This window comes from Ipomoea triloba, chromosome 4 (assembly GCF_003576645.1).
Source record: "Ipomoea triloba cultivar NCNSP0323 chromosome 4, ASM357664v1".
Classification (NCBI taxonomy): Eukaryota; Viridiplantae; Streptophyta; class Magnoliopsida; order Solanales; family Convolvulaceae; genus Ipomoea; species Ipomoea triloba.
Genome location: NC_044919.1, coordinates 2,820,148 through 2,846,156, shown reverse-complemented (window position 1 = coordinate 2,846,156; position 26,009 = coordinate 2,820,148). Strand labels below are relative to the sequence as shown.

General features: G+C 35.6%; 2 protein-coding genes across 3 annotated transcripts; both read left to right on the top strand.

The window, feature by feature from the left end:
* The first annotated feature begins 940 nt into the window (after window positions 1–940).
* On the top strand, window positions 941–3,927 carry LOC116014699. The gene is made up of 2 exons (XM_031254641.1): window positions 941–1,083; window positions 2,835–3,927. Exons 1-2 carry the CDS (start codon window positions 941–943, stop codon window positions 3,925–3,927), a joined length of 1,236 nt encoding a protein of 411 aa, XP_031110501.1.
* Window positions 3,928–13,785: 9,858 nt separating this feature from the next.
* Window positions 13,786–25,044, top strand: LOC116016263 (clustered mitochondria protein-like). 2 transcript variants are annotated; one of them, XM_031256431.1, is made up of 29 exons: window positions 13,786–13,935; window positions 14,246–14,453; window positions 15,292–15,353; window positions 15,659–15,848; window positions 15,933–16,073; window positions 16,198–16,363; window positions 16,464–16,657; window positions 16,758–16,859; window positions 17,241–17,376; window positions 17,556–17,684; window positions 18,125–18,521; window positions 18,977–19,081; window positions 19,636–19,754; window positions 19,828–19,936; window positions 20,044–20,181; window positions 20,710–20,838; window positions 20,927–21,097; window positions 21,287–21,373; window positions 21,676–21,810; window positions 22,064–22,210; window positions 22,291–22,359; window positions 22,505–22,663; window positions 22,803–22,859; window positions 22,943–22,983; window positions 23,105–23,224; window positions 23,334–23,643; window positions 23,738–23,845; window positions 23,947–24,018; window positions 24,166–25,044. In XM_031256431.1, the coding sequence occupies exons 2-29, from the start codon at window positions 14,255–14,257 to the stop codon at window positions 24,628–24,630; spliced, it is 4,257 nt and encodes a 1,418-aa protein (XP_031112291.1). In that variant the 5' UTR covers window positions 13,786–13,935; window positions 14,246–14,254; the 3' UTR covers window positions 24,631–25,044. The 2 variants fall into 2 exon arrangements, with proteins under 2 accessions (XP_031112291.1, XP_031112290.1); XM_031256430.1 differs by having other exon boundaries at window positions 13,803–13,966.
* Window positions 25,045–26,009: the final 965 nt, after the last annotated feature.

Genomic DNA, 26,009 nt, shown 5'->3' with positions numbered 1-26,009 from the left:
ATTACAAATAGGTTAAATTATTAGTTATGTGCACAACATTTGTATAAGTTATTACTATGTTGGTGATGCCTGTTATCCAACTATTCTTGAGTTTTTACGTCGTAGTGTGTGGAGAGTTATAGGTTAAACGAATTATGCTAACAATGACAAATACGAAACAAGCAAGCTTTATTCAACTATTGACACTCGTTTATCTAGCTTTTCATTTATCCAATTTTTCATGTGTTGGGTGCTATATGCTTCTCGTGGTGTGTGTATCATGTAAGTTGGTTGCACGTAATAGTTACTAAAAGCTTTCACTTTCCCATGTTTTGTTGGTAGTCTATAAATATGAGATTTCAAGGTATGAAGCATTTTAGACATCACAATCTTGGAGATACACGACATATTTCCTCTATATTCAAGCATCATTCTTCACATAGTTTAGTTGTGTACCAACTCATCATGCTAGTTGTTGTTTTTCATTTTTAGTATGTATCTATTACAAGACTAAAATAGCACCAATAACCTAGCTAACGTCTTATTTAGCATTTTGTATTGCTCATTACATGTTTTATCCTCAATTGCCCAATTATTTTGTGGTTGACCTAATTAAAAAATGAGTAAATACCCAAAATAGTTCATCGACATAATTCACAAATTGATCATTGACTATTGATTCAATCAAATTAAATCAACTATTAAAAATTTACCCAATTAGGTCCCCCGTCAGTTCTTCTGTTTAAAGCATGTCAACTTTGAGGTCAAAAGAGTAATTTCATTAGCTCCTCAGTTATACAGTAAACTATCCCTAAAATTAAAACCTAAATATGTCGCCGTTCTATTATTTGTCTCCCTTTCCATTCTCGACTCCATCGCGACTAGTGACGACTGTGGTCGGCCAGGATTGAGCAAAGAAGAAAAAGAGGCAGAGAATGGAGAAGTAAACGTCGAGGTAAATATGGACGAAAATGATGAGTTTTTGGAGGGAGAAATAGGCTTTGAAGCGGTTGAATATGAGGGAGACGATGATGTGAGGGATGAAGATGAAAGAGGCGACTGTGGGGGCGTATTTGTTGCCCACGATGGGCTTGAAGTTATTTGGTGATTTGTTTGTTGGCTTTGTTGAGGTAAACTTTAGAGGTTTTGGAGATTCTTTCCAAATCCGGCAAAGGGTTTGTTGGAATTTGGGGGGCATGTCTCTGAACTCGAAAATCAAGTCGTCTTGTTCATCGTCAATCTAGTATGGTTTTGTGTCATCGGAGGAGCTTTTCTTGGTGGATTGCGATTTGCGTTCTTGGAGTTTGGTCGATGGCTTCTTTTCTAGCTGGGATTTGGGCTGTTCTTTTGCCTAAGCAGCAGCATTGTTGGTTTTGTTCTTGGAAAAAAAAAAAGAGCTAAGCTTGGTTAGATATGAGGATTCCTTGATGGTTTTGGTTGAATTTGAGGCTTTTAATTTCAATGAATTGGAAGTAGAATTCAGCTTATTGAAATGATTCTTATGGGAAACCTTATAAGAGCCTAGAGTGGGTTTGGGAAGCTTGGTTTTGTTCTTAAGGGAGAGTGAAGAAAGAGAGGAAGAAGAAGAAGACAGCTTGAGTTTGGTTTGGTTTTTGGTTGATCCAAACCCATACCCATTCTCAGAAAACATTAGTTTGGTTATTGTGTGATCCAAACCCAGACCCAGTCATGAGAATCTTAGTTTGGGTTAAGAGAGAGGTGGGTGACGTGGCAAAGGTGGCGAAAGAGGGGGAGTGGGAGAGCAGCGAGGTAGCAAGGTGGTTTTGGACATTGAAATTACTCTTTTGATCTCAAAGTTGACAGGCTTTAAATGGAAGAATTGACGGAGGACTAGTAATTTTTGAATATTTGAGGATTTAATTGGATTGAATTAATAGTCAATGATCAATTTGTGAATTATGCTATAGTCGAGTGACTATTTTAAGTATTTACTCTTCAAAAATCATATGTAGCCAATATTTTTTTTTCGAAAATGTAGCCAATATTTTATACTCCGGTATTATTTTAATATATAAAGATTGTTAATTTTCAATTAAAAAGATGCTTATCTAAAAGGAAAAAAAAAAAAAAAGTAAGCAACGACCAAATTTGCAAATTGACCATTGACCCATACATAGTGTTGTCAAGTTGAATATCACTATTCACTAATCCGCAATACTTTACCGCGTTGAATTCGTCAGCCGCGCCCCTTTCACACGTCGTGGCCTTAGACTACTTGCACAGTTGCACATGAAAATTGAAAGAAGTAAGAAAAGGGCACACGAAATTTCCGCACTCCTTCCTGCCGAAAAAATTAGGAAAAATTGTATTTTTCATCTTTAAATTTAAATTATAAGGTAGTGGTAGAATTCGTTTATAAATGATAGTTATATTCATTTGTTGTCCACATTACACGTTTCATCTTTTTTATCAATAAAATATTATGGACAAAAATTGTAATTTTAGTATAACTCATTGACGAAAAGCGAACACGAAATGACGAAAAATGCAACGCAATAATAATTTAGGACAAAAAGTGAGCTGACCAACTATAATTTAGGGACGAAAAATACAATATCATAATAATTACTAACAGATTTTTGATTGAACCCGTCATACAAAATAATCTTAATGTAATTTATTATATGACGTAATTTACAAGCTATTACACAAAAATAAAAATTATGGCATATACATTATTATATAACAACTAATTTCCCTATTAGTGAAACAAATTCCCAGCCCAATTTGACCGGCAACCACTCCATAATAAATAAATAATTCAAAGTCCACCCTCTCTCATCATACCAACCCAAAAATAGACCGTTCATCTTCGTTCCTCAATATAATACCAGCATAGATTATCCAGGCAGAAAAAAGCCTAATCTTCCATATCCAATATTCTTGATCATTCCTCTGTTTCAATTCATCTCGTATCTGATTGCAGCAATGGACAAGGAACAAGACGAGATTCAGTTTCTCGGCTTCTTCAGCATATTCAAAGAATCATTCAGCCTGGTTTCCACATGGAAGAGGATCTTCTCCCAGATTACAGCCGCCATGATCGTCCCTCTCTCCTTCATCTACCTGGCGCACATCGAGATCTCCGACATCCTCTTCACCGACATCCTCCGCGACGAGTACATCCTCGACAGGATCCAGCGGGGCACGAAGACGTACGAGAAGATCTCCGACGTTCTCTCCTCGGAATGGACCGCCTTCTGGCTCTTCAAGATCGCCTACTTCATCTTCTTCCTCATCCTCGCCCTCCTCTCCACCGCCGCCGTCGTGTACACCATCGCCAGCATCTACACCGCCAAGGAGATCGCCTTCCGGCGCGTCATGTCGGTGGTCCCCAAGGTGTGGAAGCGCCTCATGGTGACTTTCCTCTGGAGTTTCGCGATTCTCTTCGCCTATAACGTTCTCACTTTCTCTATCCTCATTTTATGGGTGATGATGGTGGGGCCCAGGGGGGTGGGGTTGTTCGTGGCGGGGGCGATAATGGTGGGGTACATGATAGGCTTCGTGTACATAACCGTAATTTACCACCTCGCCACCGTGGTGTCCGTGCTGGAAGACGTGCACGGGCTGAGCGCGTTGATCAAGAGCCGGAGTTTAATCAGGGGCAAAATGGGGATTTCCGCGGTCATCTTCTTGCTTCTCAACCTGGTTTTTTTTGGGGTTCAGACCGGGTTCGAGTACTTCGTGGTGCTCGGCTATGGCGGCGGGGTTGCAGGGAGGGTATGGTATGGGATTCTGTGCGTCGTTTTGCTGGCGATTCTCATACTCTTTGGACTCACCACCCAAACCATCATTTACTTCATCTGCAAGTCATATCACCATGAGAATATTGACAAGTCTTCGTTGTCGGATCATCTAGAAGATTACCTCGGAGAATATGTTCCCTTGAAGTCTAAGGATGTACAGCTCGAGTCATTCCACGTTTAATGTGCAAATTTTTTTTATTGGTTTTTGTCAAAGAATTGCTGATGTTCAATTCTTTGATATGTATACGAGGATATGAATGTTTTTACAGAGATAATATTTGATTAATGGTGATTAGTAGTTGTACAATCTAACCTGAACCCTGTTCAGAGAGAATGTATGTGCAGTGCTCTATTGCTTGTTTTACTTAGGTAGATGTATGGCTGTTTGTATACGTGGGACCAGTAACAACACTGAATCTTGGTGATACTATTTATTTTTCTTCTGTGATTTGTCCAATATATATTTCGGATAGATGGATAGTGATTGGGTGGAAACTAGATGCGTTTGTATTGGAAGCAATATTGACTTATACCAAACCTTTACTACACTTATGTTCAATTTGATTGTGTTAGGGAATGAATTAACAAGCACTGCGGAAGCGGGTACGGTGATCGCAAATTGAGAATTATTGCAGGAAGTAATAATATGGGAGAAATATAAAATGACAAATAAATGAGATATTAATTTTGGGGAGATTGAAATATAACTCACTAAATTATTGTAAAGGAAATATTACAATAAATAAATTGCTAAGCTTTAAATTGGAAATTAAAGAAAGCTAGCAAATGAAAGAAAAATTCCTACGTGAGAATGAACTAGAGAGAATGAAGAGAGAATTGATGTTGGGATGCTTTGTTCCTGCAAATGAGCTCTATTTATAGTAGTTTGAGGAGGAGCAAAGCCTGATGGTGATTAGTTGTCCACATGGGTTAACAACTCATGCATGTGAGTTGTGATGTGCAGCCATATGCAGAGAAGTGGGCTGCCATGTGAAAGCAGAATGATTTGGCCACTTGCATAATTATTCTAACAATCTCCACCTTGGACAAATCAACCAGGAATTTAACAACTCGAACAACCAACTAAATTCAAGCAATGTTTGAATTTAGCAATAGGTAGTGGCTTGGTAAGCATGTCCGCTGGGTTCTCCAAAGTGTGAACTTTCAGAACAATGATATCTCCTGCAGCTACAACGTCGCGGATGAAATGATATCTGACATCAATGTGTTTGGTTTTGGCGTGATATGTATCATTCTTGGTGAGATGAATAGCACTCTGACTATCAGAAAACACAGTAGTCTGACCCTATGAAATACCAAGTTCCATAACCAAACCTCGTAGCCAAGTAGCTTCTTTGACACCCTCTGTTGCTGCAATATATTCCGCTTCAGTTGTGGATAGAGCAGCAACAGACTGAAGCGTAGCTTTCCAACTGATAGCACAATTACAGAGAGTGAAAATATAACTAGAAAGCACCCGGCGTCTGTAAAGATCACTACCATAATCAGAATCCACAAATCCCATAATGTTAGTAGATACAGAAGAATTCTTATCAAAAACCAAACCCAAAGAAGATGTACCCTTCAAATACCGTAAAATCCATTTAACGGCATTCCAATGTTCCTTACCAGGGTTATGCATATATCGGCTCACAACACTTACAGCATAAGCCAGATCAGGTCTAGTGCATACCATAGCATACATAAGACTTCCAACAGCACTTGAGTAAGGAACCTTTTTCATATACGCCACATCAGCTTCTGACTTAGGGCATAATTCAGAAGACAGCTTAAAGTGTGCACCAAATGGAGTAGACACAGGTTTACAATTTGACATATTAAATCGATCAAGCACCTTATCAACATACTTTTTCTGGGATAGAAAAAGTTTTCCAGCTTGACGATCCCTGTGTATCTCCATGCCAAGAATCTTCTTTGCTGCACCAAGGTCTTTCATCTCAAACTCATTGCTTAGTTGAGACTTCAACTTATTAACAAGAGACATGTCAAGAGAAGCAATGAGCATATCATCAACATAAAGTAATAGATAGATAAAAGACCCATTAGAAAATTCTTTAAAATAGACACAGCTGTCATATTGGCTTCTTGAGAAACCTTGCCCTAACATAAAAGCATCAAACCGCTTATACCATTGCCTTGGAGCTTGCTTCAACCCATAGAGTGATTTCTTCAGGTGACAGACACAATGTTCCTTTCCAGGAACTTCAAACCCCTCAGGTTGATACATGTAAAGTTCCTCATCAAGTACTCCATGTAGGAATGCAGTCTTTACATCAAGTTGCTCCAACTCCAAATCAAGCAGAGCAACAAAAGCAAGTAATACACGTATAGAGGTATGACGAACAACTGGAGAAAAAATCTCATTAAAGTCAATACCTTCACGTTGATCGAAACCTCGAACAACCAACCGTGCTTTCCACCTTGCTTTCTCAACCCCAGGGATGCCTTCTTTCATCTTGTAAATCCACTTGCAACTCAATGGGCGTTTACCTTTAGGCAACTCTACCAGCTCCCAAGTCTCATTCTTGTGAAGACTTTCAATCTCCTCTTGCATAGCTACCAACCACTTGGACGAGTCGACACAGGAAATAGCCTCGGAATAGCAAGATGGATCACTATCAACCTCCTGTGCAACTGAAAGTGCATAAGCAACCAAGTGGGTTTCATCATCATACCTAGCAGGTTTTGTAATTATCCTCCTAGGTCGATCTTGAGCAATCGAATACTCTCGTTGTGGCTCGACGAGAGGTGCGATACTAGTAGATGCATCATCATTGACAATAGTAATATTGTCATTGGACCTCAAATCGAACTACACCTTCTCTCCAGTACTCTGCTTATCACCTGTACTGGGTATAATAGAATCTTTTCCAGAAGAAAGTAATGCATTTTCATCAAAAGTGATATCTCGACTCAAAATGATCTTTTGAAAATCAGGAGACCATAGACGATACCCTTTTGACTCAGAAGCATAACCAAGAAAAANATTCTGCTGGGGTTTACCAGGCAAAGTCTTATGCCTGGCGATTCCATTGATTGTACAAAACTCATTGAACTCTGACTCACAGAACTCCAGTCCATTATCTGTCCTGAGCTTTTTGACCCTTTTCCCTGTCTGAGTTTCAACAAGTATTTTCCAATTTTTGAAAGTAGAAAATGCTTGATTTTTGTGTTTCAAGAAATAAACCCAGACCTTACGAGAAAAATCATCAATAATAGACATAAAATATCTACAACCTCCTAGAGATTGGACCTTAGTCGGTCCCCATAAATCAGAATGAATATATTCCAATACATCTTTGGTACGGTGTGTAGCAGTAGAGAAACTAACCCTCTTTTGTTTCCCAAAAACACAATGCTCACAAAATTGTAATTTTCCCGTACCTGAATTTCCCAAGAGGCCTTGCTTGCTCAGGATATGCATGCCTTTCTCACTCATATGCCCCAGACGCATATGCCATAGTTGAGTGAGATCTGCGTCGTCAACCGATGATGAGACTGCTGCTGAACCTGTCACAGTACTGCCATGCAACACATACAAGCTTCCAGAACGAGAAGCTTTCATGAGAACAAGAGAGCCTTTTATCACCTTTAGAACTCCACCTTCAGCTATGTACTTACAGCCCAAAGATTCCAAGGTGCCCAAAGATATCAAGTTCCGTTTTAAGTCAGGAATATATCGAACATTGGTAAGAGTCCTAACAACGTTATCATGAGTCCGAATTTGAACACTTCCAATTCCACTAACCTTACATTGGGTATTATTACCCATCAAGACAATTCCACTATCAACTGGTTCAAGAGAGATGAACCAGTCTCTATGAGGACACATGTGGAATGTACAACCAGAATCTAGAATCCACTCAGTTTCGCTCCGTTTGCTACCGGAACTAACAGATAACAAAACGCCATCCTCTGAATCACTAGCAACAACACTCGCTTCTGCGGATTTCTTTTCTCTCTCTTGTTTATTTTTCAACTTAAAGCATTCAGACACATCATGTCCATGCTTCTTACAGTACTTACAGGATTTGTTGGACTTACGACCTTTGGACTTAGATCTAGAATTTTTACTAGTTCCTCTTGTATCAAGTGAACGACCCCTAACAGTCAAACCCTCGCCTTTCTCCTCAGATTTAATTTCTAAGTCAAATTTTTCTTTTGACAACAGATTTGACTTAACATCATTAAAAGTAAGGGTTTCCCGTTTACCATATAACATAATTTCTTTGAAATGCTTATATGATTTAGGGAGAGAAACTAGTAACAAAACAGCCCGATCCTCATCATCAATCTCAATATCAATATTCTCCAAATCCAATAAAATTGAATTAAATTCATCTAAGTGAGAATTGATAGAAGTACCTTCCTCCATACGGATTGTGTACAACCGCTCCTTCAGGCGTAACGTATTTGCCAGACTTTTGGTCATATAAAGCGAATCCAGCTTGGACCATAAATCTGACGTAGTCTTCTCACTTACTACCTCACGTAGAATTGCTTTAGATAGGCACAATTGAATGGTTGAACGTGCCTTGTCATCCAGATCTTCCCATTGCTCATCTGTCATTGTAGTCGGCTTCTTGTCTTTCCCGGCTATTGCTCGTTTCAAACCGTTCTGGGTTAGAACGGCTTCCATCTGAACCTTCCAAATGGAAAAGCTAATTTTCCCATCAAACTTCTCGACATCAAACTTGGCGACAGTTGACATCTTTGAAAATAATTCTCAATTAAACCGCTCTGATACCACTTGTTAGGGAATGAATTAACAAGCACTGCGGAAGCGGGTACGGTGATCGCAAATTGAGAATTATTGCAGGAAGTAATAATATGGGAGAAATATAAAATGACAAATAAATGAGATATTAATTTTGGGGAGATTGAAATATAACTCACTAAATTATTGTAAAGGAAATATTACAATAAATAAATTGCTAAGCTTTAAATTGGAAATTAAAGAAAGCTAGCAAATGAAAGAAAAATTCCTACGTGAGAATGAACTAGAGAAAATGAAGAGAGAATTGATGTTGGGATGCTTTGTTCCTGCAAATGAGCTCTATTTATAGTAGTTTGAGGAGGAGCAAAGCCTGATGGTGATTAGTTGTCCACATGAAGGTGAGGTGTCCACATGGGTTAACAACTCATGCATGTGAGTTGTGATGTGCAGCCATATGCAGAGAAGTGGGCTGCCATGTGAAAGCAGAATGATTTGGCCACTTGCATAATTATTCTAACAGATTGGAAGAAGAAAAAAATAAACTTATAAACATCATGACCCGTATTAAATCAAGCAATCAAGGCATATTATGTTACGCGGAGTATAAAATGGGGGTGGGATTTGAGAATTCATGTATAATTACTCATTTACTCTAATGATAATTTAAAAATGTATCATGTACTTTTTTAAATAGCTTCGCATTCAGTCAAGCGTAAACTTTAGAAACGTAATATTAGGTTAACTATTTATTATTTTTAACTTACTCATTGATTTTAATAAGAAATGTTTTAGGTTCGAATCCCATCCCAATCACAGTTGGTATAATTGTTGAACATATACTATAAGTCTATAAATATGTTAAAGTTTATTTAAAAAATATAATATAAAATTTAACATGAACTTTGGTAACTAATTAGTCGTACTATATGTTCAAATTTTTAGCATAAAATGACATTGTAAGTAGCTATTTTGTGGTACATATATATGTGAAGTCCACTTATGATTTGTGTTGGGTCAACGTGGGTTCGGGCCATTCGTTGTGAGACGAAAACATTGATATATTGCACGTTCAAACGGATATAGGTGAATGAGAATTTGGTTTTGAAAGTTGACCAATTTGAGTTGAAAATGAAGGTTGAATGGCTTCGTAAAAACACTTATCCACATTGGTTTGGGAAGTGGCTTGCACCACTATATATTTAAGAGCATTTTAAAAGCATGTTGAATTGTATAGCATAGAGTCTCTCGCGCGTGTAGGGGATGCAAATCAAATCGCAAAATGAGTCTGAAAAGACTTACTCGTGTACGTCGGCACCTGCGGGCTACGTTATGTCAAATTTTCTTATAATTTTTCAAACTCGAATCCATTGTCTGAGAGGTAATGTTGAACAAATAGTCACATGGTCGAGAGGTAACGTTGAGTGAATAGTCACCTTTCGGACTTGTCACGTTTCGTACTTGACTATTCAGTCGAGTAGTTACCATTCGAATGCAACTATTTTGTTTGACCGAACAGTTGACTACTCGTAAGTAACCTTCCGGGTAACTTTTGAAAGGTACCATTCGGAGTAGTTACCTTTCGAATTACTCACGTTTCGAACCACTCTTCGAAGTTCTGTTATGTATATTAATTATAATGTTACAAAATTAATTACGAATTAATTCCAATTTAAATTTTAGAATTAATATCCAGATAAATGGTTGTCTGTTACGAATGTTACAAAGCTGAATTCATTTAAGTTGTTAATGCGATGATTACTATTTTTAATTTCCTCATTTCCTATGAAAACCTTTTGTTGGCATATTGTTAAGGCTGTTGATTTTGAGAACTTCAACAATCTGATTTTGTCTTCGCTCCATATCTCTCAACTCTTTTATTCGAAAAATATTTTGCAAACAATTCCGTAAAGTGTACGAAACGCTCGCTTGGTATTCTTGTTTGCCGGACATTTCGTTTGAATGCTCAAGCTTAAGGTTGTAATCCGTTTTATCATGGAAGACTGACGCTGCAATGCTCATAGCACTATCAGGAGGTAGCAGATCAATTTTAATGAGAGCGTGAGCACACATGACTCGGATTTCTCTTTATTGTATTGCGTTATAACCTCGTGTTAGAAAACCCTTTTATTCGTATTTATATATTTCGCATATATATTGTTTTGGTTTCGAACCAAATTGTGGTGGGGATTAATTTTACTAAAGATTACATCCCTCATTACTAGTTTGGTTGGAAATAATTTTATATACAAATTAAATTCCATATTTGTATGTGTGTGGTGGTGGTGGCTTCCTCCAGGGAGAGAGGCGACTAGTTCTCCGTGGGTTGGTTGCTTCCTCTGGAGAGAAGACCACAAGTGACAAGTGTCACCGGAGAAGGCGCAAGCGATTAGTCGGACACCGACGATCAATTTTTTGGTCGAAAATGATGTCGGATTTTAACCTGTTATCAAATGTCATTATTTTATTTTTGGGCTTTATTGCTTCAAAATAAAATGTTAATGGGTTTAATTGTAACTTTAAAAAGTTTATGTACTTAATTGACTTTTGAAGTAAAATTTGATAGCATATTTGACTATCGAATGAGTTAATATCCAATTTAGTCTACGAATATAATGATTTTTCTCGATTTAGTCTATATGCGAAGTCATCAACTTTGATTATCTTATCCAATTCAGTCCTCAACTGTCATAATCAATGACTAAATCAAGAAAAATCACAATAGTTGATGACTAAATTTGGTAAAACCACTATAGTTGAATATTAACTTGGGTAAAACTAACTATATTGGATTTTAATATATGTGAAATTGCAAAGCTATATTATCCGATGACTCGTTTGAGTAGAACCATCAAAGTTGATGACCTAATTAAGTACAAAAAGTCGCTTATGACTAGATCGAGTAAAAATCACTATATTTGATGGCTAAGTTGGGTATTATCCCTATCTTGGATAATAGGAATGTCAATATGGTCGGAGATAAGTCGAGGAGGACAACCTCCATCATTCGAATTAGTGATCGGGTAGCTATGAATTTTCATAATAACCCAAATAGGCCATCCAACGTTAATTGTAGACAAGCTCAAGGGTGGAGCCAAGGTTGGATAGTGCAGGGGGGCCAACTACGATTGAAGTACTAAATCAAATACTCCGTACATTGATATCCATTTAACATATTTCAAAATAACCATTACACTACAAAATTACTAAAGTTTAGAATAAATCATTTATAATCGAATATGTATAAAATTATTTTGCAATATGCTTTTCGATGTAGATTGCTTTGTATAGTTAAAACTTAAAAAGAATAAAAACATTCACGCATGTTTTGAAATACTATTGATTATTTATTGAAAACTATCCTCTTCACAACATAATATAATAGCAATTGTTTTCTAAAATACAAATACTACACAATTTTTCATTATTATGCATGTCAAATTAAATACAAAATCTACCACATAACAACACAAATTTGCATAATTAAACAAACAAATGCACCTTGATATCCATTATTGATAATAAAACAAAAGAACTATTTAAAATAAACAATATAATATGAAACAACAAATAACCAAACAAGTAGTTAGAAAAAAAAATGCATAGATGTTAATAATGACAAATTATCTTATCATAGCATATATGGTGTATATATGTATGGTTCTGTATAGAGAAACTAGTAAGTATGTTAAATGAGGTTTGGATGTGAGTCAACACTTAACAATATAGGGAATACATAATTTGAAATGAGAGAGAACTAGGAAAATTGAGAAGATGAAGAAGTTTATAGCTTAGCCTATAAACTGAACTTAAGTGTGAGAAGGCAAATATTTTAAAGGGACAACAAAATTTTAATATTCTATATAATATTTAAAAAAATTAAATATTATATATAATATTAAAAAAATTGAGGGTGGGAGCCCATGGCATACACTTGAGTCCGCCCCTAGTTACAATGCGTGTTTCACAGTTTCACACATAACACATATTCAACTAATGTGTGTGAGGGTTTTTTTTTTTTTTTTTTTCTTCTTCTAATAACATTTTTTTTTCTTGTCCATCCAATAAGACAACAGATTTTAATGTTCTTTGATTAAAATCAATGGTTATTTGCATTGTAAGTGGATGGACCATGTGCACAACCGAAATACCGATCATATAATTAAATGACCAAATTTGTTAATTTTATAATTGGAGGATTAACTTTCAACATGTAAAATAATTAAAGGATCATAAAGCAAATTTCCATTATATTGTGTTATTTATTTATGAAAAGAAAATATGCATAGCAAAATCATACTTCAATTACACAAGAAACAAATTGTCATCTGCGGGTGAGACTTAAAATTATTGTATATGTTTTTTTTTGTTTTTTTTTTAAAATACTATTGACTCTGTTACAACGTAGTATCTGTTTATACATACTTTTTCTTAACATACTGAAGCACAAAGAGCCATATGGAGACAAATAGAGGAAATATTTTTACTAATTTTTTACAAATATAGAATAATCTATAAAAGTATTTTTAAAATATTTTGTAAAGACAAATCCATTTCATTGTATATAACACATCTTATCTATTTATAAATGCTATATATATAGAAGTAAATGAGACAAATAAATTTTATGTAGAAATTTGGAGTTCATGTATACTTAATTTAATATTTGAATAGTATCACATATAAAAGTGATTATTAGTTAAATAAAATACTACATTTATTTTTAAATCAATAATATTGCAATATATGAATAATATTAATAATTAATACAAATGATTATTTAATTGCTAATAAAAATACTTCTAAAATATATATTATATAATCTTAAAGCTGATACATTATAACAAATAAAAACAAGTAATAAGTTTGGAAAACATCAAATAAAAAGATAACTATGATTAATATGAATTACTAATAAAAATATATTATACAGTGAAAACTCAAGACCTACAAAGCTGCTATTTTTTTTAATTGAATTGATGAAATTAATAAATATATTAATCAAATATGCAACACATCACATATAAGTACAAAAAAATCAAACATAAACTAGTAACTACATAAATATTAATGTGAGTTTCAATTCAAATTATTAATACAAGTGGGAGTACAAGCGTGGATAAATAATGTCTATTTATTTTGAGAGATATGATTGGAGAGAAATAAGAAGAAAATCATTTAAAATGTGATATTATTTTCCTAATTAATATTACAAATTTCGTACGTGTATTACAAAATAATATTTGGGCTGCACATACTCAAAGTTGGTTAAGCCCTATAAAAAAGAGAGTTTATTTTTGGAAGCCCTACCCGCAGGCCGCAACAAGATGCCAAGCCGATCATAGTATCATACGCACGCCATTCTTTTATTCATCTCTTACAGTCTTTCACCGGTCACCACTTCTCTTTCAACACAGAAGGCCGGAAAGCCATCGTAGCAACCCTCTTTAATAGGTATCGCCACAACCACAGCCCTCTTTAATAGGTATCACCACAACCACACTATTTGCTTGCTTAGTTGTTTATATTGAGTTATCATATAACATTGTTTGGCTAAGTTGTATTGAATTTTTTTGTTTGATTTATAAGCAGTGGAATGTATCAAATAATCATTCTCCCTCCCGTTTTTGTTTTCCATTTTGCTTAGTTTTTAATGTTTTCATTTCATTTTCTGTGGTTTTCTAGAAGCAAACATGTCAAATTCCTGGACTAATAACCAGAAATGCTTGGTGACTTGAATACTTATGGTGCATGTTTTGTGCAGGGGTTAGAGATGGCTGGAAAGTCTAACAAAGGGAAGAATCGGAAAGGGCAAAATGCCACCCATGCTACTGAGCATAAAGTGCCATCTGATGCTCCTGATTGTGTAAGTTCAGAAGCTAATGGAAATGCAGAATTGAGTGAATCAGCTGATATGAAGACTGAAATGAAAGAGTCTTCGAATGGGGCTCCAGAGGACCAGCCTAAGCAAGGTGGAGTTATTGGTGGCCTCTTCTCTCCTTGCCTTTTGCACTAATAGTTCTGTTTGTAACTTTAGAATTCAAAAAATTGTCACTACTGTTAAAGAACTAAGGAACTTATACACTGCTATGTATCCCAGTCCCGGACCTTTAATTAGCTTTTACTACTTGTTCATCACTTTATGTTTAGATATATTCTAAACATTTAGTCTGCAGCTGACTGTTTCTAGCTTCAAATGGTTTATTTTTGTGTCTACACATATTTTTAATTTGTTTGTGCAAGCTCGGAGATATTATTTGCCCATTTTCCTCTACTAGGCTTACGGCAACATTGTTTTAGCGTCAGTTTGATAGAAGTTTATGGATCTTTTCATGGATTATTATTTAGAATATGGATTGAAACATTGTGGGTCAACTTAATACCTATTTCTCTCAACACATAATTCCTTCCCCTAGGATGACCACAGATGTATAAACAAATGTGGTTCCACATTAATATTTGCATACATAATTTTTTTTAGGAATGGGAAGCGTAATTGTTATTGGAGGTGAAATATCTTACTTAAAGAAATAAAGAATGGCAGTGCCTTGTTGCTATACTACCCTTGTTCTGATGATATTCTTCAACAACTACATTATATCTAATTTGTTCATCTCTGATGATTTAGTTTGTCGTAACCCTCGTTTGAAACTTAAGTGTTTACAACATTAATGAGACATGGCTCACTTTCCCCTTCCTTATTATGTCCACGTTATTTAATTCAGATACATATTATGTTAATCTTCAATTACTTTGGATTGCTTTGGGAAACAATATAATTTATATCTTACAATAGGTCTTCTGTATCAGGTGGTATCCATCTATATCCAGTTACTGTTAAAACTCAAGGGGGTGAAAAGCTAGAGCTTCAAGTAAGACAAAGATTACCATTAAATTTGTACTCTGTCATTAGCTTGTTTATATCCTATTTCCTATGCCCATACCCTGCACCTTGAAATTTTTGATGTATTTCTTCCGATCTCTTTGAAATTATTTGTAAATCCTACTTACATTGTGTATATTAAAAGTCACTGAATATGTCCTATACCATGAAATGGTTCAATCTTCTATGCTGGTCAGAATACTGAGTTCCTTTAACAGAATAAGATAGAAATTATTTTGTTCAACTGATTTAAAGTTGGTGTTTGTGAATGTTTTGATGGTATTATGATTGCAGCTGAGTCCTGGGGATTCTGTTATGGATGTGAAGCAGTTTCTTCTTGATGCTCCAGAGACATGTTTCTTTACTTGTTATGACCTGTTATTGCACACAAAGGATGGATCAAATTATCATCTAGAGGATTATAATGAAATTTCTGAGGTAGCTGATATCACCTCTGGAAACTGCTCCCTAGAGATGATTCCTGGTATGCCTGTCTTGTGCTTGGCCTGCATTAGTGCTAGAATTTGCAGGCTAAATAACATTGTGGTTATTGCTTGTTTGCTTGCAGCATTATATGATGATCGATCTATTAGGGCTCATGTTCACCGTACTCGAGAATTGTTATCTCTTTCCAGTTTGCATTCCTCACTCTCAACATCACTTGCACTACAGCATGAATCAGGGCAACCAACAGCTGCCAAATCTGGAGGTTTGTTATTCAAGCTTACCTTCATTCTCCTTTTTAGATTTTCTCCTTTCCTTGTTGTTTGATTCTTTATTCATCATATGTAAATCTACTGTATGATTTTTTTTTTTGGATGTTTATTGTGTAGAGCCAAATCAGCCAATCAAAGCTGATATACCAGAACTCGATAATATGGGTTTTGTGGACAATATTTCCAGTTCGCTCTCCAATTTGTTATCAACAATTTCTAAGGAGTTGAAATGTGTGGAGAGTATTGTGTTCTCTTCATTTAATCCTCCTCCCAGCTACAGAAGGTATTATTATTTATTTTCAAGTAATATGTATAATCATATCCGATCATTTGCTTCTGGATATTATCAGTAACATTGTGAGTGCTGTTTTTATTGTATTCAGGCTTGCTGGAGACTTGATTTATTTGGATGTAGTAACACTTGAAGGAAACAAATATTCTATTACGGGAACAACTAAAAACTTCTATGCTAATTCAAGCACTGCAAATGTTCTTGATCCAAGACCAAGTAAAACTGGCTCCGAAGCAACAACTCTAATTGGACTTTTGCAAAAGATTAGCTCAAAGTTTAAGAAAGGTATCAATGACATGTTTAGAAGTAGTCATTGTTTATTTGGGCTTCTGAATATACTGAAAACCATATGTAATGATATACAACTCGGTTTTCTTTATTAAAGCCTTTCGAGAAATATTGGAGCAGAAGGCCTCTGCACATCCTTTTGAAAATGTTCAATCTCTACTGTCCCCAAATTCATGGCTTGGCTCCTATCCCATTCCTGGTAAGTGCTTTCCATTAGCTATTATCATGCTAGCTTATAATTTATTTTTCATCCACATATTTCAAATGGGATGTTCATAGTCATTGAGACACTGAGTGCTTTGCTCGAGTTTACCAGCCACTAATCATATGAATATTGGTTATTTTGATCCGTAGAGTTTATCTGATTAAGATATTAGGTGCTCTTTGTATCCTCCCAGAAACTCTGGTTTTGCTCTATTTGAGGTCCATAATCAATGTTGCATTGTCTATGCCTGTGGCACTTGCTTCTCCAATCCTTCTGATTAATTGTGTTTGATTGATTTATTTTTTTGGTTGCATATGGAAGAAGTGCACACACTATATTTATCAGTGTGGTATTAACTTGTATTTCTTGCTTCAGATCACAAACGTGATGCAGCTAGGGCAGAAAATGCTTTGACACTTTCTTTTGGAAGTGAGCTGATTGGGATGCAAAGAGATTGGAATGAAGAGTTGCAATCCTGTCGGGAATTTCCGCATGGGACACCACAGGAAAGGTGCATTGCTACCTCTTTAAGTTTGTCTCTCTATGAATGTGAATGTACTCTATTAAGTTTATTATTATTATTATTATTATTATTATTATTATTATTATTATTGCTGTTGCCATTATTACGAGTGATGGTATTTATTATGCTTTTAACTTTCTTATATCACTCATAACAATTATTTCCAGGATCTTGCGAGATAGGGCCCTTTACAAAGTCACTTCTGACTTTGTAGATGCTGCAACTAGTGGTGCTATTGGAGTCATCAGCAGATGTATACCACCAATCAACCCAACCGATCCAGAGTGCTTTCATATGTTAGTCACTTTTACACAACTCCATGCAATTGCTGTATTCTATGCATTACAGTGTGCTTTGCCCCTTTATTTAATTGTTTTTTTAATCTTTTATTCCTGATATCAGTATTACAGTGTCAGTGCTCCTGTAAAACCATTCCATTAAATTTTTCTTTTGGTGATTCCTACTTTTGTACTGTTCATTAGTTTTCCATATCTGTGTGTGCCCTCTAAACCTCTAGCTATACACTCTTGGCCGCCTATTATTCATATGCCTAATATGAGGAATACAGATGCCATGTTCTATGTATTTTATGTATATGTCTTTATTTGATTAAACGCCTCCTCACACCTTTTTTAAAAATCTAAAATTATTGGCAAGCACGAGTTTGGTAATATAATTGCCTTAAATCTTTGTAAAGTTACATCAACTGTTCCTCATTTGTTTTCATGTTTTCCAGGTATGTCCACAATAACATATTCTTCAGCTTTGCTGTTGATGCGGACCTTGAACAATTGTCCAAGAGGAAGACCTCTGACTCTCTTTCAGAAGTTGAGATCACAAACCCAATTCAATTATCATCTGAGAAGATCCCCAACAATTTACCACATGGAGCTTCTGAAATTTCAAATGGGGAGAAACCCACTGCTTCTAGTGCTGAACATGTAAATGGCATGTTGGATTCAGCCGTTGGAGGAGCTGCTGAGAATCAGTTGGCTGAAAGTGAGCAAGCCACATATGCAAGTGCAAACAATGACTTGAAAGGCACAAAGGCATATCAAGAAGCTGATGTCCCTGGGCTATACAATCTTGCAATGGCCATAATTGATTACAGAGGTCACAGGGTCGTTGCACAGGTGTCTAATAAACTTGTGGTCTATTCTCTTTAAGTGCAATATGCTGATGAATATTAGTGCCTCATTGATAATTAAGTCTTTGGACTTAAGTTTGTATAGGTCAATTTGTAAGACTATATTACCTAACTGTGAACCTCTGCCACTGCCATCCTGAAAAGATAAAAGCAATGAATTTCTAATTAAATGTCACATTTCAGCCTCCCATGTTGAAAATTTTCAGCTGCTAGAGAGGATTGGTTTTGCATCATCTTTGTTACACACTAAATCTTTGTATTTTCTATTCTCATTAAGTGTATCTGCATAATGAGCTCAAAATCTACAGGAACAACACTAGACACTTATTTGAATTTTAGATTGTTGATTACACTTGTCACTTGCGTGCTTCTTCCTTTGTATGTATTGCAGTTGGTACTTTGTGTCATTATAATCATCATTATTCTGTTACTTGCTTACAGAGTGTTTTACCTGGCATCCTTCAAGGTGATAAATCAGACTCCCTTCTGTATGGTTCTGTTGATAATGGGAAGAAAATATGCTGGAATGAAGATTTTCACTCCAAGGTTGGTTTTCTTTGGTGTGATTTTAATTCTTTTTTGGTTGTGACATTTTCTATCTACTAAGTAGCAGCAATGCCCACATGGTGAAAAGTGTTTCTATTATTGTACTGTATGAAAGAAACCTATAATGCAATCAATTCTATTTCCTGTAATTTCACGTGATTTATGAAAGAAGATGATTGACAGTGTATGTCCAGCGGATTTCACTGTTATCGTGCATGCTATCTTCCTATGTAAAAAAAATGAATGCTGAAGTGAGAGTTTGCTTAGCTACTATATTATGTTATTTTGGTTTTGTAATTTGATAAGCAAGATGGTTTACAAAATGAATTTCTTGATTCCAACTTTCCGAGGCTTCCAGCTACTTCTGTCTGGTTTTGGATCTATATGACTATATTGTCAAGTCAAATAATTGTTTTTCTCAGCTTTATTGCAATAATATCTTTAAATTTTGAGATATTGCAATAATGTCTTTAATATTGAGATATTCTTCTCTACTATACAGACTACCTGTTTCTTGGTTCAATCAATATTTTTAATCCTTTGGCTATCAATAGGTAGTTGAAGCTGCAAAGCGTCTCCACTTGAAGTTACATGCTGTCTATGATGGATCTGGAAATATTTTTGAGTTGGCTGCACCAGTGGAGTGCAAGGGTATTGTTGGCAGCGATGACAGGTATGAGATAGTTTGTTTGGGCAATAATAACTTTTTGAGTTTAGGCATTAATCTTTCTAACACTGGCATTCAGGCATTATATATTGGACCTGATGAGAGTCACACCTCGTGATGCCAATTATAGCGGTCAAGGTTCCAGATTTTGTATTTTGAGACCTGAGTTGATAACTGCATTTTGCCAAGTTAGTAGTCCATTTTTCAGTAATTTTTCCTTTTAATTATTTTTTATTTTTTCATTCTTATTTATTTCTTGATGTATTTATTTATTTGTTATTTTTTACTTAAACAGGTTGAAGCTACAGATAGGTCAAAATCAAAGTCCAAGGCTGAGGGAGAGGTTCAAGAGACTAGTGATTCTTCAGATGCAAATAATACTGATGAAATTCCTAGAACTGAGGATAATGCCCCGAGCCAGGTTGACAAAGAGGTAATTTTTTTCCTTCTAAAGTATTTAAGCAAGGATTATGGACTTGGTGCTGCTGTGTATATTACACTCTGCTGTAATCTTTTACTATAAGCAGAGCATCATTCTTTAATATGTTTTGAGCTGTTTGTGTATATGTCTAAATTTGTGATATATCTCTGTATGGGATTACATCTTGGGATATGCCTGCACGTACTTTTTGCGCTTGTCATAGTTATCAGATAATAATATTGTCTTTGATTTGAAAGTTGGGAAAACAGTTTGAAAAGTTTTCTGCATTTGGGATCCCTTTTAGCTTAACCTGGTGCTGCTTCTTGTGCTCAGTCAGTGATGCTATTCTGCATTTAGCTTCTTCTTCTTTTTTCAATATAAAATGGTGATGTATCAATTTGTTGTTTTTTACCATGCTACAAACATGGGAAGCATTGTACGCCCAGTTTTTTAGTTCTGCTTTGCAACCACATATGCCTTACTTTTGTGTGGATTTTGCTTGTGCTAATGTTGTATTTGGACTATTCTGGTTCTGTACAGGAAAAATTAAGTGAAAGCAACGATGCTAAAGAATGCTGTTCTCAGTCAGGGAGCAAAGATGATATCCCTGAGGAGATACTTTTTAATCCTAATGCTTTCACTGACTTCAAGTTGGCTGGGAATAAAGAGGCATGGATTTTGCATATTTTGTCCTTCAGTCAGATAATTGTGTGATTCCTATTTCCTAATTCATTGTGCCCTACACTAACTTGACCAGGACATAGCTGCTGATGAAGAACTTGTGAAGAAAGTTAGTTTGTATCTTAAAGATGTTGTGCTTCCAAAGTTTGTACATGACCTCTGCACGCTTGAAGTCTCACCCATGGATGGGCAGACTTTAACTGAAGCACTTCATGCCCATGGGATTAATTTACGTTATCTTGGAAAAGTAAGAAGCTCTTTATGGTTTTTTTTTTTTTTTGACAATTTTCTGATTAATAATAATCTTATGTATCCTTAAATTATGTGTTTTTTTGGTAGTATGAAGCCCCTGTAAGTAATTATTATTAGTATTATTATTACTGATACAACTATATCACTACCACTAATTTATTCAAGGTGTTTTAATCTCCTCCAGGTTGCTGAGGGAACTAGGCATTTCCCTCATTTATGGGATCTTTGTTCTAATGAAGTTGTCGTTAGGTCCGCTAAACACATTTTCAAGGTGATCTGCATCTGCTAGTGTTTGACATATCATTGCCATTTTCACGGTTTTTTTAATATTTATTTAATTTCTCGTTTAAATCTCTATTTTGTTAGCCTGCTGTAAGGTTACGTTGCAACTTATTTTCATTTTGAACCTTGGAGAACTGTGGTATTTGGTTAGCTTTTCTAATAAAGTATACTAATAGTAGAACTATGGAATGATCTTTGTTTTCCTTGCTGTTTGTATATCATCATTTGTTCTTATTTCTTTTGTTCTGTTGGTTCAATATCAGTTATTAACAGTATCTGTTGGACTTGCAGGATGTCATGAGAGATTCAGAAGACCATGACCTCGCAAGTGCCATCTCACATTTTTTTAACTGTTTCTTTGGAAACATCCAAACTACATCAAACAAAGTTGGCACAAATTCTGTGCATTCTAGAAATCAAAAGAAGGTAAACAATGTGGTACTCGGGTCATTTGTCATTTGTGACTTTGTGTTATCTAAGACAATGTGATACGATATTATTTTGGGCTGTTTGTCTGATAGAGGGGTATACATTCTATTATGCTTTAATAATATCCCTTTTCTGGTGTGTGCAAGTATGGAAATGCTGGAAACCTTTGTGAGTTTTATCTAATCGGGTTATCAAATCTCTGGTGTAGTGTTTTGCTTTAAGCTGTACTAAGACTAAACATATTCTCCAGGATCATCATTCTTCAGGGAAGTTTTCCAAGGGACAGGCAAAGAAGAAAAGTGCGGCGTCTGCAGGAAAGAAGCAATCTTCATATATGAATGTCACGTCTGATAGTTTGTGGTCTGACATCAAAGAATTTTCAAAACAAAAATATCAGGTATTAAGTAATTAAAAATTTGCACAGGTTCATGTCTATTACTTCCATTTGTAATCAGATTCTAATTGATAATTTTTCAGTTTGAATTGCCTGACGATGCAAGATTACGGGTAAAGAAAATTCCAGTTTTACGCAATCTTTGCCTGAAGGTACCTCATGATTATCTCATTAACTGTTCATCTGAATTTTCTTTCTTATTGCTATTCAATGTTGCACTTCTATCAATGGATAAGACAACCATGGTTAATAATTTATATTGCTTATGCTTCTATTGACTGTGGTATTCTTTAACAGGTTGGAGTAACCGTTGCAACTCGAAAATATGATCTTGATGCTGTCACACCTTTTCAAGCAACTGATATTTTGAATCTTCAACCGGTGGTGAAGCATTCTATCCCTATCAGTTCGGAAGCAAAGGATCTGGTGGAAACAGGAAAAGCTCAATTAGCTGAGGTATGAACAGTTCTAGGCAACATTATGTAGTGTGACTTTCGTGTTTGGGAAGGAAATGAAATTCATGAGACTTGTAGGAAAAATAATTTAGTGAAGATTAATATATTATATTCTTAGAACCTTTGCTATTTATTTTCAGGGTTTGCTTAATGAGGCCTATTTATTGTTTTCTGAAGCATTCACAATACTTCAGCAGGTATAGTTGTTAACTGATTGACTATTGTGATTAAATTCATTATCGATTAGCACAAATTAGCCCGGTTTCTACACAATGTGCAGGTTACTGGTCCAATGCATAGGGAAGTTGCCAACTGTTGTCGGTAATTGTTATTTGCTTTACCAACTCATTTCTCTAGCATTACAAATATTTTTTTTACCTCAGTTAGTTTGTGTCTTTACAATTTTTTTCTTTATCTTACCCCCATCAGTTTTGCATTACAGATATCTAGCTATGGTTCTGTACCACGCTGGTGATATGGCAGGTGCAATAGTGCAACAGCACAAGGAACTTATCATTAATGAACGCTGCCTTGGACTGGATCACCCGGACACTGCTCACAGGCAGGAACTCTTTTCCTCTGAACTTCTATTTGTCCATTAAGATGCTTCTTTGAAGGCCACGGCATTTATATACCTCGACTGATCATTATGTTACTGTTCTTGACGACAGCTATGGAAATATGGCTCTTTTCTACCATGGGCTCAGCCAAACGGAACTTGCGTTGCGGCACATGTCAAGGGCTTTACTTCTGCTCGGGTTGTCTTCTGGTCCCGATCATCCTGATGTTGCTGCAACTTTTATAAATGTTGCGATGATGTACCAAGATATTGGAAAGATGGATACTGCTCTTCGATACCTGCAAGAAGCCTTGAAAAAGAATGAGAGACTCCTAGGAGAAGATCATATTCAAACTGCTGTCTGCTATCACGCACTGGCAATCGCCTTTAATTGTATAAGTGGTTATAAGGTGTCCCGCCAGGTATATTTTTGAGCGTTTTATTTTTCCCTGTATTTCGGGAATTATTATCGATTATAACGAATTTTTGAAAACAAAAAATCCATTTTATCAACAGCATGAGCAGAAGACATATGATATTTTAGTGAAACAACTTGGAGAGGACGATCCAAGGACAAAGGATTCTCTGAATTGGTTGAACACATTTAAGATGCGTGAGTTACAGGTATTGCTACCGTTCACTTATAAAATACCTTCATTTAGAATTTGTGGGTCTGTTGTCTTCAAACATTTGTTCATCCATGGTGTTAAATGCATTTTTCACAGTTGAATGCTCAAAAGCAGAGGGGTCAAGCTTTAAATGAGACTTCAGCTCACAAGGCTTATGACATTTTGAAGGTACGTTTCATTTTTATGAAAATGTTTTACCCTCGACTTTTCCCTATGTTGGTTTAGTCCTCGGTATAATATTGGACTCTCTAGTATGATTCTTTCATTTTGTTCATTCTGAATTTTTTAGCTCCAAACTTCTGAATTGATTTACAGGCCAATCCTAGTATATTACAAGCTTTTCAAGCTGCCACTGGTGGTGCTGGGTTAGCTGGTGTGAATCAATCTCTAAATGCTGCCATGCTCGGTGAAGCCTTGCCCCGAGGAAGAGGAGTCGATGAAAGAGCTGCCCGTGCAGCTGCAGAAGTTCGGAAGAAAGCTGCTGCAAAGGGTCTTCTACTACGTCCTAATGCTGGTGCCGTGCAGGGTTTGGCCCCACTTTCTCAGATACTAAACGTAATAAACCCCGGGATCACACCTGATGCTGTAAATAGGGTTGAAACTGATGGAGCAAATAAAGAAGCAAACGAGCACTCCACAACCACAAATACACCTGCCGATGCCCAAGGGGATGACAACTCCAAACCCGAGCAACCAGATGAGGCACCAGTCGGATTAGGCAGCGGTTTGGCATCACTCAATGCCAAGAAGCAGAAGTCTAAACCCAAGGTCACATCCTGAAACTTACTTCAGAATATTCTAGCAGTAGCTACAATTTGATTGGTATCACCACACGTGAAACTTAGTATACTTTCTCCATTCATCCTGCACCCTGGTATTAGAGATGCAGCCCCAATAAGCGATGCAAAAAGTTGCATCTTGTGCGTTTTAACTTGAGATTGTTTTTCGAGTCGAAAATATGCACTAGTCAGGTGGTGCAGCAGCTTCTTTCTTTTTTGGGGGAAAGTGTTGGTGGGGGGTGGTGTTTGTTTCAATTTCTCTGCATTTTGATGTCTTGAAAATTTTGATGCCCTCCCCTTGGAGTTCAATTTAACTTTGTGGCTTGTTTCTTATTTCTATTCTTTAAATTTTACCTGTAATAAATTTTGCCGTATATTCACTAATTATTTTTATTATTCCATAAAATTTTATTTATGTTTTGTGTATCTATGGATGGATCTTTGTCTTTAGATGGCAATGCAAAGATTCATGGACAAGACATTACATTATTATGGTAATGGATTGACGTTGTCTAGGTGATGGCTGCTTTATGTCTTTACAGCTCCATGTTGATTAAAGTGGTGACAGGTTCTTGCGTTGCCAGTAATGATTCATATTTAACAAATATATCCTACTCTAAGCTCTAAGTGATTTTGTTAGGATATCGATTTGTAGAACTGACAAAGTTTGGTTTTAATATACCTTGACACAATTTTCTCCCTAATGAAGTAGCAATCAATCTCGATGTGTTTGGTCTTTTCATGATAAACTGAATTTGAGGCGATGTGTAGAGCTACTTGGTTGTCACATATCAGTGTCATTTAAGTAACATTGATACATTGCAACTCTTGTAGTAAGTGCTTTAGGCACATGAGCGAACACATAGCAAGGGTCATGGCAACAACATCTTGCTTCTTACTTTTCCAAAATATTAGATTACCACTAATAATGAGTACACAATAACCTGAAGTGGAGTACTTGTCAAACGATACTATGTTGTGAGGGTGTTAAGCAATTAGCTGATAACTTATTGTGTTAGTCGTTTTGACCAATTGATAATATCAATTATCAATTATTTGTATAATAAAATTGTTTGGTAAATTAAATATTAGCTATTAGTTGATTATATGTAAAAAGATATATAATGACATAAGTATATTGTATTATTTACTTAATTTTTTAAATTACATTTACGTTTATTATTAATGTTATTGTTATTGTTATTAATTATTTTTTGTTTTACTATTAATAATGTTGTAATTATAAGGAAATACTTTTTATTATTAACAATGTGACTAATACTTTTAGTGGAGTATACATTTTATTTTTAATTCACTATGCTTTGTGTACATCTTTGATCTTTGCAACTTTTTTTTTTTTTTTTTTTTTTTTTTTTTTTT

Excerpts from the sequence above, each read along its gene's own strand:
- LOC116014699 (XM_031254641.1), top strand. The coding sequence starts at position 941 with ATGGACGAAAATGATGAGTTTTTGGAGGGAGAAATAGGCTTTGAAGCG. Across the intron at positions 1,084-2,834 it reads GATGGGCTTGAAGTTATTTG|CATAGATTATCCAGGCAGAA; the intron begins GTGATTTGTTTG and ends ATATAATACCAG.
- LOC116016263 (XM_031256431.1), top strand. The coding sequence starts at position 14,255 with ATGGCTGGAAAGTCTAACAAAGGGAAGAATCGGAAAGGGCAAAATGCC. Across the intron at positions 15,849-15,932 it reads CTCCCTAGAGATGATTCCTG|CATTATATGATGATCGATCT; the intron begins GTATGCCTGTCT and ends GTTTGCTTGCAG. Across the intron at positions 24,019-24,165 it reads AGGCTTATGACATTTTGAAG|GCCAATCCTAGTATATTACA; the intron begins GTACGTTTCATT and ends ATTGATTTACAG.